This window comes from Pogona vitticeps, chromosome 8 (assembly GCF_051106095.1).
Source record: "Pogona vitticeps strain Pit_001003342236 chromosome 8, PviZW2.1, whole genome shotgun sequence".
Lineage (NCBI taxonomy): Eukaryota > Metazoa > Chordata > Lepidosauria > Squamata > Agamidae > Pogona > Pogona vitticeps.
Window position 1 is genome coordinate 30,177,093 of NC_135790.1, and position 15,367 is coordinate 30,192,459.

General features: G+C 53.2%; 2 protein-coding genes across 7 annotated transcripts in view; one reads left to right on the plus strand and one right to left on the minus strand.

Moving 5' to 3' along the window:
* The window catches only part of DSCAML1 (DS cell adhesion molecule like 1), a 113,889-nt gene extending 108,482 nt beyond the window's left edge, over positions 1–5,407 (plus strand). For all 3 annotated transcript variants that reach the window (XM_072978793.2, XM_072978792.2, XM_072978791.2), the window contains 6 exons: positions 239–269; positions 662–780; positions 1,106–1,258; positions 2,801–2,995; positions 3,193–3,504; positions 4,460–5,407. In XM_072978793.2, coding sequence (XP_072834894.2) covers positions 239–269; positions 662–780; positions 1,106–1,258; positions 2,801–2,995; positions 3,193–3,504; positions 4,460–4,983 — 1,334 coding nt within the window. In that variant the 3' untranslated portion in view covers positions 4,984–5,407. The remainder of the gene's footprint in view (positions 1–238; positions 270–661; positions 781–1,105; positions 1,259–2,800; positions 2,996–3,192; positions 3,505–4,459) is intronic.
* Positions 5,015–15,367, minus strand: part of CEP164 (centrosomal protein 164) — a 32,558-nt gene continuing 22,205 nt past the window's right edge. For 3 of the 4 annotated variants that reach the window (XM_078379562.1, XM_078379561.1, XM_072979066.2), the window contains exons 20-27: positions 15,234–15,341; positions 14,414–14,528; positions 13,543–13,917; positions 12,555–12,621; positions 12,057–12,149; positions 8,073–11,355; positions 7,028–7,079; positions 5,015–6,499 (exon numbers count right to left, since the gene is read on the minus strand). In XM_078379562.1, coding sequence (XP_078235688.1) covers positions 11,256–11,355; positions 12,057–12,149; positions 12,555–12,621; positions 13,543–13,917; positions 14,414–14,528; positions 15,234–15,341 — 858 coding nt within the window. In that variant the 3' untranslated portion in view covers positions 5,015–6,499; positions 7,028–7,079; positions 8,073–11,255. The remainder of the gene's footprint in view (positions 6,500–7,027; positions 7,080–8,072; positions 11,356–12,056; positions 12,150–12,554; positions 12,622–13,542; positions 13,918–14,413; positions 14,529–15,233; positions 15,342–15,367) is intronic. The other variant, XM_078379560.1, reaches the window with a different exon arrangement.

Here is a 15,367-nt window from a genome sequence, read left to right on the forward strand (position 1 = left end):
AGTAATCCAGGAGCAGAGGCAGCCTCTCCTTTCCATTTTCCTTCCTTGCACCACATGGGCCCCAAGTGGCCACTGCCCTGTGAGGTGCCTTTGAGGCCTCAGATTTCCAATGGGATCCTCCGGAAGCTCTGGTGCAAGGACTTGGGGAAGGCCTGGCGCGGCGCCTTCATTCCTGCCCTGGAATGAAGGGGGTGAGCTGTGGCCTCTGGACTAAGCCTTTGCTCTTCTCCCCTTGCAGATGCCAAGAGTCTGGCTGAGATGCTCATCAGGTAAGGAATGTCAGGGGCAGGGCATGGGACTGGAGGCCCCTTATTCTTGCTTCCACTGCCACATTCTATGGCAAGCTGGTTGGCTTTGTACTTTGACCCCACAGGACAGACTTGCTGGCAGCTTTTAAGCATGGGGGCACCTGCAGACCTGGGGAGGGGTTCTCTATTTGCTCCAGGGCAGTCCATCCTAGCTGCTGCCTTCCACCCAGACACCACTAGCAGAACAAGGCCTCCTTCTTCCCCCAGGGATGTGGTCAGCAGCCCCAGCTCCCATGATGAGCAGCTGCCCATGACTGAGAGTCATCTGCTGGTTCTTGATTCTTTGGCTCCATTGCGTGTCTCTACCCGACGCACTTTTTTTGTTGTTTTGTTTCGTTTTTGCTCCTTTCCAGTAAAAACAACCGGAGCTTTGACACCCCTGTGAAAGGACCCCCACAAGGGCCCCGCCTCCACATTGACATCCCCCGGGTCCAGCTTCTCATTGAGGACAAGGAAGGCATCAAGCAGATTGGTGAGCAGCTCCCACACCTTGGGCTGGATCAAAGCCTCCAAGCGCACCTCCTTGGCCTCCTTTGACGGCCTCAAACAGCACACGGCCACCTCCCTTTCTTTCACCCAACTCTCTGGCAGATTACCCTCTTCTTCTGAAGCCTGGCTTCTGCTTTCATCTGTGGAGGGAGCCCTCCCCAAAGGATACACAGACCAAACATGGCAAGGGGTATTGGGGGAGGGGGGAAGCATGGATGCAGTTTTGGTGGCACAGAGTCAGCAGTCTCAAAAGAAGGGCACCCTCGCCCGTCATCCTCCAAGGTACTATCTGTGCTTCCTTTCCACAGGAGACGACAAAGCAACAATTCCAGTGACTGACACTGAATTCAACCAGGCAGTGAATCCACAGAGCTTCTGCACCGGTGTCTCTTTGCACCATCCAGCGCTCATCCAAAACACCGGGCCTCTGATAGACATGTCTGATATTCGTCCTGGTACCAGTAAGTGCTGCAGGACATGGACACACACACCCTTAGCCCCAGTTCCAGCAAAGACTGGCCTGAACAGGAAGTGCCCATTCCTGGCCAGTCACCTCGGGCTCCTCCTCCTCCGCAGCACCGGCAGCGGCAAAGGGCCTTCCTTGCTGGAAGCTTGATTCTTTCCACCTTGCCAGCCTTGCTGCTGCTGGTGTGACGCTAATCTTCCACGGTGGCCCCATCATATGCCTGGATTGGAGGTCGCGGTACAAAAGGGAGAGGTGCCCAGGATGAAGCATGCGCAAGGAACGTGTTTATAGGTGATGGGAGCAAACGGGAGAGGCCCCCTATAGTGGGGCGGAAGAAGTGCACGGAACCAGGAGGTCCGTGTGAGTGCACGCGGGGGGGGGGGCTGCAGCTAGAATGGCACAGATCAACTCCGCCATCCAGGACTTCCTGAGGTTGGCATGAATGCAGACATGCATTTTTTTTTCCATTCCTATACTGCCTTTTTAAAAAATGAGCATAAGGCAGTATATCTGGTGGTTTTTCTTCCCTATCATCTATGAAAATTCTGTGAGGTAAATCAGCTGAGAGTGACTGGTCCAAAGGGACCCACAAGTTTCATGGCCACATTTACACCTTAACCCATGTCTCTCACATCCTAGTCACAACCCCTCCCTGACTCTCTTGTTGTATAGCTACCCTATAACAAAACCTTTGTGGATGTCTCACAAGCATGCATTTCATAAAAATGCCCCCCCCCCGGTAATCTGTACAAATGGTTTTATACTGGTACAACGGAACAGATGGTGGAAACTGGCAAGTTATTGAAAATGTTTGGGCCAAGAAAAATGTTTTCACCTTGCGTTGGAAAGCTTTCTGTTCAGGGCACGACATGCCAGAGGCCAAATGCCAGTGCCAGCAATGCCCCCCCCCCAGCAACCTAAAACTTAGCCTCGCCTTCCTTCAGGCTGTTTGAAGCAGGATGACCTTGGGTGAAAATTGCACAGTGGCCGTAGATGCAGGTGGGAGATGGCTAGCCTGGGCCCGTCCTCCTAGGTTAAAACCAATTAGTACAAGTCACAGCATGAGCAAAGAGCTGGGGCCAAAACACACCCAAGCCATAACGTGGCGACTCTCTTCTGGAGCAACTGCAGTGTCCAGACTGTTTTTAAAGCAGTCCCACTGGCAGCGCGCAGTGGCAACCTAAACAGGAAGCCCACACAGGCCTCCTGTCAGCACCACCAACTGAACTGGCACTGAGCCGCCTCCTGTTCACACTGGGCCGAGAGCCACTCCAGACAGTGTGGCCTTGATCTTTCAGGAGGGTGCAATCCCATCTAGCCGACATGGAAGGTAGATCTCCTGATGAAAACTAGTGAAACCAGAGCTGTCGGCTACAAGAGGAGCGCTGTGTTCAAGTGCTCTTGCTCAGCACGGTCATGGGGAGAAGGGTGCTGCAGCAGCTCCGAGGCAGCTCAGCCCCACGTGAGACCATTCTGACACTGCTGCCCCTCGCTGTTTCTATGGCCAGGGTGGCCTGACTCGGGCTCTCCCTTGCAGACCCAGTTTCCAGGAAAAGTGTGAAGTCCGCACACAGTACCAGGAACAGGTACTCAAGCCAGTGGACGCTCACCAAGTGCCAAGCCTCCACCCCAGCACGGACTCTCACCTCGGACTGGAGGACTGTCGGCTCCCAGCATGGCATCACGGTGACCGAAAGTGACAGTTACAGCGCAAGCTTGTCCCAGGACACAGGTGAGCGCCCGGCCGGCCGCCCAGGACGGGTCACAGCCTGCACCTCTCCCAGACTCACAGCTACACGAGGCACGCCCAGGGCTCCGCCTTGTTTTTCCACACGCTTTGGGCAACTCGAGGTGGTGGCGGCGGCGGCGGCCCGTGTGCTGGGGGCAGGGCCCTGGCTTGGTAACCCTGGTCTCTCCTTCTTCCCTCAGATAAAGGGCGCAACAGTATGGTGTCTACAGAGAGCGCCTCCTCTACTTACGAAGAGCTGGCACGAGCCTACGAGCACGCTAAGCTGGAAGAGCAGCTGCAGCATGCCAAGTTCGAAATCACCGAGTGCTTCATCTCTGACAGCTCCTCTGACCAGATGACCACAGGCACCAATGAGAACGCCGACAGTATGACTTCCATGAGCACCCCCTCGGAACCAGGCATCTGCCGCTTCACCGCATCGCCCCCCAAACCACAGGACAGCGACCGTGGCAAAGGGGTAGCGGTGCCCATACCTCATCGAGCCAATAAAAGTAAGTATGGGGTGGGAGGCTCCTGGGGCTGAGCACGCCCCCCCCCCACGTTTCCCACAAAGACGACTGTGGAAATACTTGGGGATGGGGGCACAGCCATTGCCCACTCTCCGCCCCCACCCACGGGGCAGCGGCATCCCAGCAACAGCGGAAGCTCTGGGTTTTCCCTCCTACACACAATGTTTGCAAGCTGTTCTGAAGGACACACTCTGAGATGCACTGGGCTTTTGCCTAAAACACAGAAGCAGCATAGCTTTTCTTTGAAGTGAAAGTTGCTGGAGAAGCTACAGCTGGGGAGACATGTTGGATTACTTTGTTGGAAAGGATGAGTGCAAGCAAGGTGGCACCGGGAAACATTGGGGGGGCAAGGGAGATTTTGCGCAGTCTTTTTGCTGGGCTCACACTCAGGAATGCTGGTACTGTTGGCCGTTTTCCTGATGGTGCCAGGGGGCTTCTGACCTAAAGGGAAGGCATCTTTACCACTGTGGTTTAGGATCATAGAAGTGAAAAGGATCCCCGAGGGTCATCTAGTCTATATCCTGCCAGTGCAGGAACCCAGAGCTCCAGACAGCCGTTCAGCATACTTAGAAGTCCCCCAACAAAGAAGGCATTATTTGCCACTACTTTGAAAATGCTGCATCGCACCAAGACCCCTTTTGTGTCCAGCAGCGGGACATGTCTGCCAGTAAAGAACTCGTGCACTAAAATTCTATGCCAGATTTAATCCCAGCCTTGGGGAAGGGAGAGCGGGAGGGAGCTTTGCAAGCAGCCTGGGAAAAGCAGGGCCAGCCTCCGTTGCAGCGTAATGCAAAAGAGGCCAGGCCAGGCCAGGCCTGAGGAACATCTTCATGGGCTGTGTCATTCGGGGTGGCCCCTGGTTAGGAGTTGGTCCACCCTTGGCCAGTTCTAATAACTGCCCTGGCTTTCACTCTGCCTCTTTGTGATGACTCCGCAGGCGACTACTGCAACCTGCCTTTGTACGTGAAATCCGAAACGTTCTTCCGTAAGCCGGACCTTCACGAGCCCTGCCCGGTCGTGCCGCCCCGCGAGGCCTCCATCCGGAACCTGGCTCGGGCCTACCACACCCAAGCCACCAGGCACCTGACGTTGGACTCGGGCGGCGGCGGCGGCGGCAGCAGTAAGGCCTTGGCAGCGCCCCACGCAAGCGCAGCCACGACGACCTTACCTCAGAGAACTCTGGCCATGCCAGTCTCGGCAAGCGCTGCCGCCACGGCCTCGGCTCCCCCTCCTGCCCCTGCCGCCGCCACTGCTGCCACCGCCGCCGCCGCCGCTGCCCCCACTTCAGCCCCGGCAGCTACTACTGAGCCTGCACCTGCTCCACCTGCCGAGCCTCGCTTGCCCCCGCACACCAAAATGGGGGGGTCCAGAGACTCACTGCTAGAAATGAGCACATCGGGTGTGGGCAGGTCACAGAAGCAGGGAGCTGGCGCCTACTCCAAATCCTACACACTGGTCTAGCAGTCTGCACAAGATGACACGGACTTCGCTCTTTTCCTGCATTATTTATATTGAAATAAAAGAAGCTCTTGTACAGAATGGACTTTTTTTGTATAAATGAAACTATTTTCTTCTCCGGACTCACAGGGGGAAAAACACCCAAAGGTGCAAAACATTGGGGAATCTCTTTTAGTGGAGGTTTTCATCTCTGTTTCGCATCGTACTGGCTGGTGGAAGCACAGAGTTGATCGGCCTCCTCTTCCTCACCAACCCTTCCCCAATCAAGTCACCCTGTCGGTTTTTCAGAGACTCGGTGGAGACATTGCATGTTATTGTTTGAGAAACACGGGACTTGCTTCAGTTTGCATCTGCCTCTATGTCACTACCTTTTTTCTATACAAACTAAAAGCCAGCGCAGTGTGCAATAAAAGCTATGTTTCTACAATATCAGAACCCTTTGTTTGGGGATGGGCCACACTCATAAGTGTATGAAATGGGTTTGTAATGTTTGCAGACTAAGACCTGAAGGCAAAGACTATTCTCTCTCTCTCTTTTTTTTTTAACTGAATGTGAACAAGAGGTGGTGGGTGGGCGGCGATGAAGGCACCATTTCACCTGGCAGTTCAGCCTGAGCGATAATCGCTCACGAGCAACCCATTGCCATGGAGCAAGTGAGGCTAGAACCAAGGCACCTGCTCTCATGGAGCTGACAGGATCTCTTCTGCCTGCTGTCTCAGAAGCACGTCCTGTAATGCTTGCATTCTGGTTTAAGCATTCTGCCACTCCCAGTGGTCGCGGAAATGGTTACTGTGAGATGTCACACAGTAAACTGCATGTAACCTGAATCACACAGAAACTCCTTAAGCACTATCCACTATTTTAAACATTCTTTATGTGTACCCTGATCTTTTAAATAGTTCTTTCCTCTCTCAGACATACAGGGAAATCCTTTTTTTCCAAGGGAGGAAAGGCATGGGGAAGCACTTTTTAACAATGAGGAAGAAAACGGCTGCAGATGCTACTTCAGCAGGAGCAACACATGGGCATTAACTAGGCCTAGACTAGCCACCTAGCAATACAGCTGCATGTGACACAGCATGCCCTCAGACAGTACAGAAACCCTAATGGTACAACTTTCCTAAATCACAACTACTGCCGATACAACCTGTAGCATCACATTTCCCTTTTCGTCTGACAGCTGTGTCCTCAAGTGAGGAAAAATTTCAGCCCAGACCATCACTTAATGTGACCAGAGTCGGCCAAAGTTTGCCAAGTAATCTTTCCTAGCATTTAAAAACAAACAAACAAAAAAAGCACCCCCCACAGCTTTGGTCTGCCAAACTCACAAAAGTCATATCTGCCTTGCATTCAAAGGACCCAAGGATCAGGGTTGGGAGAGGAGCTGTGCTCTACTTTTCACATGTCTGCTGCTGTTTGCAGCAATGCATCTGGATAGTCACAGCTGTCGTCTCTGTGGGCTCGCTCAGTTCCTCCGTCCCACTGCAGGGCACTGCACTGGGGCCTGGACTGGTGTCACCTAGGGGGACAGAGGAGGAAAGAAAGGAGATCACGAGAAGAGTAGACATGCTGAGCGATGCCAGGTCAGCCAGCTCCACCACGGTTGCCTTGCCTTTTCTTTAGCCGAGCACTTGATGCTTGGATCACACGGAGCAAGAAAGGAAGCCTAGCCAGATAAATGTCATCCTCTCTCCCCACCCACCTCAACTGCCTGCTCCTTCTCACACATACTCTCCACCCCGCTTACTTCCTCTCATCCGATTATTGTGCAGTATGCACCAAAAATAGCAGCAGCAAAACCTATTTGCTCAGGACATGACTTTGGATAGCTACCGAGAATTTTGCTGCTCTACCAAGAGCGGGAGGTGAGAGGAAAGGCCTGTGGAGAAGGTATGGACCAAGATGGTCAGGGCCTGAGTGTAAGAAATGCTGGCATTCCAACCAGGTGGCTAGTGAGAGGAATGCTGTTTTCACAGCTACTCAGCAGATGTGCAGGCCCAAGAACGCCCCCCTTCCCCAATGTCTGCTGACCTTACAGTCCCCTCACCTTTTCGCCCTGTGATCCCGTAGATGCTATTGTGCCGAGAACTCCCCCCTTTCTGAAAAGATCAAGAAGCAGAGTTATGTTAACAGCAACCACGGTCCTCCACCATCACCACCCTCCACCACCACATCGGCATGTGCAGGCTGTGTGCCTTTTCCAGTTGCCAGCAAGGCTGCAAACTGGATAATCCAGGGAGATCAGCAGGCAGCTCCCAGCAGAAGCTTATTGGCTCCAGAGATGTACCCTTCCCACTGCATTGAATAACTAGTGGTTAGAACCGTCTCTATTCTCCAATTAGTCAACTGTTTGTACAAAGCCAGAGCAAGTGCTGAGATGGTAATGCTCTCATTTTATGCTGCAGAGGGAATGCTCAGCTAGTTAATGCTCAGCTTTGGAAACTGGTGGCAGTATCAGAAGCGCTCTGGCTGTTCAAAGTTAAAGTTCACATTACCTAAGACAAACAGCATGGCACTGTGGCTACCATGCTAGATTCAGACTCAGGCAACCTGGATTCAAACCCGCCTACTTTACCATGAGCCCCTTAAGTGACCCTCAGCTAGCCATCTTCTCATTTTCAGGTGCAGCAATGTGCCACACATGCTGCCTTGAGCACAGTGGTGGGAAGGCAAGACATAAATATAAATACAAATATAAAACAGTTCCTGCCCATTAAATTACTGCTCCCGTGAACAGCTGGCAGCCTCACCAAACATCAGGAATGGTAGGAGTTACATCCCAAAACAGCTGGATCTGCTCTGGAACTCTACTGCCCTCTGGGCTTAGACATCAATGTGGGCCTATCCCAAGGCACAGCGCTTTTCCTTTCCCTACCCCTTCTGGCTTCCAGCGCTCCCCTGATCCAGTCTGCTTGTATAGAACCCAGGTTTCCTCCCTGCAACTCACCCACTTCCTGTCCTTCAGTGACAGTTCTTCCTCTTTGTTCTTGGAGCACAGAACTTGAAAGAGACTTCCCTGAACCCACTTCTGCTCATTCCTTGACGGAGACCCCGTGGTGGCAGCAGCCCAAAGAAGGCAACAAGGGACCTACCCCACTGTCTCGGCTGGTGCGACGGCTCTGGGTCACGCACTGGACCTGCCAGGGGAGGGGCTGGTGGACAAGGTAGGGCAGTGGCTCCTCCTGGGACAGGCTGTTGCCAAGCTGGGGAAAAGGCACACAAGGGTAGGTCAACTGACAAAGCCGCTCTTCGCTGGCACCCAGAGACGGAGGTGGCGGTTGCTGTTCAGGAGGCCTCTCTGGCCATGAGCCTGATAGGCAAGAAACTCTTCTTTCATGAGCAAAGAGCAGCTGCCGCAGGCGCCCCCCCCCCCCCACTTCCATGGATCTCACCATCAAACCCGGGACAGGACAATGGGCTCCTGCAAAGGCACCCTCTGTGGCCTACCCAGCACCCATTCTCTATGGGCCTTCTCTAGCAGCACTTCCTCTTGGCTGGGGGCGGGGGAATAGATGTGAAGGATGGGAACAACCAAAGAGAAATTTGGCTTCAAGGTTGCCCCCTTCCGTGGGAGCCATTTGAAGGGGAACAGGCCCCCCTCCCTCCTGGCGTGGGAGGCCACATACAAGATGTCATTCAGGTAGCCAGTGTCATAGAACCAGGATTCCATGCAGAAGCAAACTGCCAAACTGCACAGCTGTTGCATGCTTGCTGCTCTACAGGTATCACACGCACAGCTGTGGTAATGAATGAGTCTAGACAACACAGCCCTTGGGAACAACCTTGCAAAAATGCATCATGCACTGGCTGACTGCCTAGGATTAACCTTCTGCTTTTCAAAACCCCACCCGTGCTCCCTATAAATATTTTCTCCCTTTGCCATTACCACAGAGAGGTTTGTGTTAAAATGAAATAACAAGAAAACTGACCTGTCCCAGAGCTTTTACCATGAAGAAGAGTGCCGTCATCAGTGTTGCCAACATGGTGAGGGAGGCAAAATGTCCCCTGCAGGAAGCCAGCTGGTCTCTGGACTAGCCGGCACTCGGGCGCACCAAACGAGCAAGCGATGATGCCGAAGGACCTAATGAGCTTAGGCAGAAGGCCTGTCCGACACACAACCGGCCGTCCTGCAGAACGTCTAATCTCCAGCACTTGCACTCAGGGAATGCCACGTTCCCATCTCCTCCTCACTCTCAGAGGGATTAGGAGGAAAGGGGGGAGGGGGGGCTCCTCTTGCTTTTCTGGGGATTACGTACTGAACAAGGGCCTGGTTGCACTTCCACTTAAAATGCTGAAGAGGAAAAAGCTGGCACAGAGATTATCTACCGCCATTGGAAAGCCATAAATGCATACATTTACGTTATGTCCTTTAGGCATTCCTGAAGGGATCTGACCTGGCAGTGACACATACCTTAGTTACATCACATCTGGATTATCCTAACACACTCTATGTGGACCTGCCTGTGGAGAGTGCTCAGAAACTTCAGTGGGTCCAAAGGCGCTTGGTGGGGACACAGGACAGCAGGGCCTTCTCTGTGGCTGCTCCCAGACTCTGGAACTTCCTCCCAAAGGAGGCCAGCCTGGCCCCCTCTTGGCTGACCTTTCTGTACAGGCAAGCTTTCCCTGAGTGACTGAGGGTCTAGAAAACAAGAGACTGGATGTTTTATATTTTGTTGCTTCTCAATCTGTCTTTTTAATACAACATCTGTAGTGTATTGACATTTTAAATACAATGTTATTAATTCTTCTTTAATATTTGAATAATTTACTGTTTTTAGTTTTTAATATTGTGTTTTCAAGTAGGTAAGCCACCCTGGGTTCTTTTAAGAAGAAAGGAAGGGCAAAAAATATTGTAAATACATACATACATGCATATGTACGTACGTACATATATTATACATACATATATTAGCTGACAAATGACCTCTGCCTTGATGGAAGATGGATGTAGCCAAACAGAAAAGAGGAGGAGGCTGATACTTGGGCCGAGGCCTGCAGACCGGATGAGGGAGAGAGAGAGAGAGAGCAACTGCCCCTCTGATTCTCCGGCATGAACCAGAGTACCAGGATGGCAAGGAGGGGGTGCAAACATCCGCAGAGACCGTGGGAAAGAATACATTTAATCTGTAGGCAAAATACAAAAACTACAGCCAACCTCTTACTAAAAGGCAAACTTTATATGTCACAAGTTCAAAAATACTGATTCCCTTCTGTTGTCCCTTCCAGTTGTGCCACACCAAGGCCCAGCTCAGCAGCGCTGGGAGAGCAACAGGTAAGTGACAGAGAACAAAAAGCACAGAGGATGATGAGCAGCAGAGCCACCTGAGGGGAGGCTCTCCATCCACGGCCAGAAAAGCCAGAGCAACGTGCCACCCCAAAAAGAGGGCAGGCAGAGTAACCAGCAGGATGGCTGGGGGGGGGGGGAGAAGCCAAAACCATTTCAGCAACCACAGCCTCCTCCCGTTTGCTGGAGGATGGAAGGGCACGGGTGGCAATCCCTCCCTGCTTTACCCCTCAGTTCAACAACTGAGCATCTTAGGCTTAAGGATGCCAGAGGCAGCAACAGCTCCACCAAGACTGCCTACGACCAAGACTTTGCCCAACTGCCTCCTGCGGCTTCTTGGAAAAGCAGCCTAATCCAAGCTCGGGGAGAAGCATCCAACTCCTAATTAAGGCTGGAGGATCCGGCATGCGGCAAGAACTTCATTGTCTGTGCTCCCGGTTTCCTCCTCCTGCCCAGCACCATTTCGGCTCTAGGCACCCACTATGCCACCAAAGGCACTGCCACCGAACCATGAACTACTAATCTGGAAGCATCGCACGAGGTGTTGGCTCTAGAGCACCACCATGAGAGAACAGAAACCCACTGCTCTTCCCCACACCCCACAAGAGTTCAGGCGGAGGCCAGGCGTGAGGTTCCCAAGGGCCCGCCCACACTCTCAGGCCCCTGGCTCTGGAAAGAGGCGACCCCCCCCCCCCGTCCTCCCAGCCACTCCGAGACTCTTCTGAGAACTCACTGCCTTGCCTTGAGAGGCAAGTGAATGAACTCCTCGGGGGGGGGGGCAGCGGGAAGCTAAGAAAGAGGGGACTGATTATGCATGCCTTGATCTATGGATGCCTCACGGACTTCACCAAATTTGCTTTGGGAGATTGAGGCCATGTGCTCCAAGAAAGCATCTGTGGAAGCTTCTGGGTACAGGAACAACACTCTATATTTTCACTCCCTGAGAGAACCCTGAGATGTTGCAGTTTGGCCTTCTCGGCAGGCGCGGAAGCTAGAACCGGTAGACCTTGATTTGGTTGTTCTCATCCAGCCCCAACTGTAGTAAGCCGGTGCCGCTGGCCGAAGACCTTGGGGTGCTTGGCAAGAGATGTCTGGTGGGGACGTGAAGGAAAAGGCAAAAATGGAGACAAGAAGGGAAAAAGCAGGAGGCAGATCTCAAGAGTGTGGATGGAGCCCAGCTCCCATGAAATCAGGCGATGTGTTCCAGAAGCACTGGGGCAGGGAGGCTGCGCCACCAAACCTTCCAGGAAAAGGGAGCTCAAAAGGTACTTAAAAGCAGCCCATCAAATACACAGTGTGTTTGCATTTCAAATATCCCTGAAGGGGGGAGGGGGGGGAAGGAAAGAAAAGGAAAGCCCAAGCTGCCTCTCACTCAGATACGAGGAGAGCCAAATCGACTGAGGATGGCCACAAGGCCATCGATGCCCATTCAAGTCTGTCAAACAGTCGAAGGGTTGAAGCAACATGTTGCTTCCCCAAATGACAGCTCATAGGGAGGGATTAAGTTCTGCCCTTCCTGAACACTGTGCTGTGGCGGCTGCTGGCACCCCTCCAGCTCTTCTTCTTGTATCAGCTGTGCACATGGCTGGCCTATAGAAGAGGCCCAGCCTCTGCAGTCACATAGCCTTGTGGGCAGACAAGGTCTTCCTTGCCTCCAGAAGGGAAAAACTCAAGATTCTCCAGCTCTGCCCCACTCAGGCCCTTGTAGGGAACTTGCTAAATTCTGGGGGGTGGCTGCATTCTCTAGCCTGTTGGTCAGCTCTGTCGGCAGACAAAGGCAAGTAAAAGATACACACTGGGATCCTGCTTGATTTCTTCCAACCACTTCTTGGCATCAAGCATGCCCTGGATAGTCTGCGGGCGCTGGAACAGTGGAAAGTGTTCCCTGTTAAGAAGACGGGGTGGGGGGAGGGAAATCAGCCAGAACAGCTCTTGGTGTAAACCACATGAAAAGGCAGTGCAGGGGACACATGGGGGGAGGGGAGGGGAGTGGAGAGGAGGGGGGTCCTAGAGCCCAGCCTTTAAGCTGCAGCCCTGCACCTCGACCAGGAGACAGAAGGAAAGCCATTTTCAAAGCCACAAGTGTGTGGTTCTGATGAAAGGACAGCACAGCCCTATGGAGAGGGCAGGCCAAGTTCAACATATCCCAAGAGGCCGAGGGAGCAAAGGCCTTTTCTACAGAGCAATGCCACCTGCTCTGGAGTAGACCACCTGCACCTCCACCCCATCCCCAAGCTCTACTGACTAGCCTGGTGGTCAGCCAGAGACTGTGCAAAGGTGTCTTACTTACCCAGAGGCCATGAATCCCAGCCTGCCATCTGTTGCGCTAGGACTTCCGCAGAGCAAGGGCAACCCACCTGGAATAGAAGAGAGTGCTCCTTTTTAGTAGCTGTGCCAGTGTTAAACCATGACATCTTCGGTGAATCTGCAGGAATGACAAGCCACCCTTTTTTCATTCTGAAATTACCCCCTAGCTTTTCTTATGATCTGCTGTTTGTCCCCGACCCTCTCAAAATATCCCAGGCGGGGGAGGGGGGCTCAGTTCTCCACATAGGCAGCATAGCCTGTGGGTAAGAGAGTCCAGTTTTAAGCCTCAAGCTTCCTCATGGAGATGACTTAAAATTCCTCCATGTTTTATAAGCAAAGGACTTTCCTCCCTTGCACATTCTCCTATTTGTTCCCCAGAGGGCATCAAGTTAATTAACTATTTTGTATGTTTTAAAAAACTAGGGGGCGAGGGATTATGGACAGACTAATACAGGTGGGGTGCGGACTGCCCACAACCGCATGTTATCCACCCCATTGTTCAAAGCACAGAAGAGGAAAGTCAAAGCAAAAAGAGACAGCTAGAGCAGGTACACACCGGGGGGGGGGGGGGAAGGCGCAAGGGGGAGGGAGGGGGGAGCTTTAGGAAGCAAGTGCAAACTCAGTGCAAGAGCCAGGCACATTCCATGCCAGGTGGCAGCCGCTCTGCTCTGGAGTGCTGGCTGAGGAGGGGCAGCTGCTCCTAATATTCTGGCGCTGGCCTAAACAACTGGGCTCCCACCCCTGGAGGTTGATCTCTCCTGGGCTGTGGTGGAGGAAAAAGAACCCACCCCTCTCACAAACATTCCTCACTCCTACACCTCCGGCCACCTCCCTTGTCTGGCAGTACCACTCCAACCTCCAAGCCTACCAACTAACAGACGCGGGACCAGCGTTCCACTTGCCAAGATGGGAAAGCAGCCTTGAAAAGCTGATCAGGGAAAGGAAGGGCCCCCAGGGCGCCCTGTGCTTACCTGGGAAGTATTTGCGCCATTTTTTGATCAGCAGGCTGTCCACAGAATTCTTGGCCGAGGAGGAGGTGGTGGAGGGACGGGGGCCTAAGGCCGTTCTCCAGGCCCACTGAGGGCCAGCTAAAGGCACCACTGGAGCGGCTGCGTCTGAGTAGCCATGGGGTGCAGAGATGTAGGTGGCAAGAGGAAGGCCACCCTGGGGCAGTGGGGCGGCAGGGACCTTAGCAGAAGGAAAAAGGAGAGGCTGCTGGGTGCCGAAGGCAGTCAGGAGGCCAAGAATGCTGTTCAGATCACTGGAGATACGCTGCAGGGAGTTCGTCAGGCACTGGATCTTATCCAGTGGGGGCCACTGGCATTCCGATGGCTTCAAGTGAACATCTGCGGGGAGAAAGAGGAATGCATTGTTGGTAGCAATGAGTGGAGTTGGGAGGGGTGGAACAGAAGGAGCAGATAATTCTAAGGCCCACATCTCACAAAGGCGAAGAGGAGATTTCCCTGGAGTCAAGCACTCTTGAAGTTCACTTGATTTGGCCCACTCCTGAAGGGCAGAAGACAGGGCAGAATTTAAGCGGACTCCATCTGAGTAGCTCTGGACTTCCGGGATGGAAAACTGAGGGCACTTAGCAGAAAGGGAGAACCAGATCGCAAGAATTCTGCGCTAGCCACAAGAAGAAAAAGGGCAAGGAGACCCAAAGAACTGGGGAGCATCTGCCAACTCTCCCTCCCAGCAGACCAGAACTGCGGCAGCTGCAAAAGAATGGGAAGCTTCACCGCCTTAGATCACAGAAAGAGACCCTTCAAGCACACCCTTGGTGTCCCATGAGCTGAAAGAGCGAGGGAGGTGGCTGTTCAGAGAACTGCATCAAACCCAGACCTTTGGGGGTGGATTCTTCCATGCTCATCAGGCTGTCTGTGTCCTCCGAGTCACTGAGGTCAAAAGTCACCCCCTTCTTGCATGCCACATCCTTCAGCATATCTTCATCAGAGAACTGAGGAAAAGGGAAAACAGGAGGGTTCAACTCCATGTTCAACAGCCACAGGTGGTTTCCTGCCTCTCAAGGAGAGCTTAGCCAGCAAGCAAAGGCAGAGGAATCACTCCAGCAGCTGAGGCCAGGACTGCTAGCCCGATCACTTTCAGCAGGCATGATAGCAAGGAGCCAGAGCACCAGACTCGGTATGCAGAGTTTTGCAACGGCAGGTGCTCCCAAATCCTCTGTCCCCCCACCCCCACCAGCCGCTGTCATGGGGCTGCACCTCCAGGGCAACATGAGTCCCTGAAGAACCTTTTCTTCCCTTCTCGGCATTTAAGATCGTCAGAGGAGGCCCTCCTCTTGGCCCCATTGCCAGCACAGGCACAGCGGATGGGGACCCGAGACAGGGGAACCGCTTGCCTGCTCTGACGCTGAGCAGAAGTGAAGTGAATCCCTTCCCACCCCTGCTTAGCTACAATGAAATGGCACCGTCTAGCGCAAAGCGTGTGTATCCCTATACGTGCTAGACCTCGTTCAGTCTTGCTCTAAGCACTCAGTCGGGTTTAGTCACAAACCCCTCCCTGACAGGGCACCAGTTCCTTCCTGGGTTGAACTGAGTCTTGGAGAAGAAAGTTCTACAAAAACTGTGCACTATCCCAAGAAGCTGCTCTCCCACCCTGTTCTGGACAACCGACGTTCCTCCAGCTGTGGGCAGTTTGCTACCTCTTCCGCCAGCGAGGACTCCAGCTGTCTCAACCTCTTCTCCTTCTTCTTCAGCAGGATTTGCCCTCTCTGTACAGCAGACTTCATCTCATCCAGTTGCCTGGCTTCCTGTGGGGGAGAAAGCAGGCAGCAGC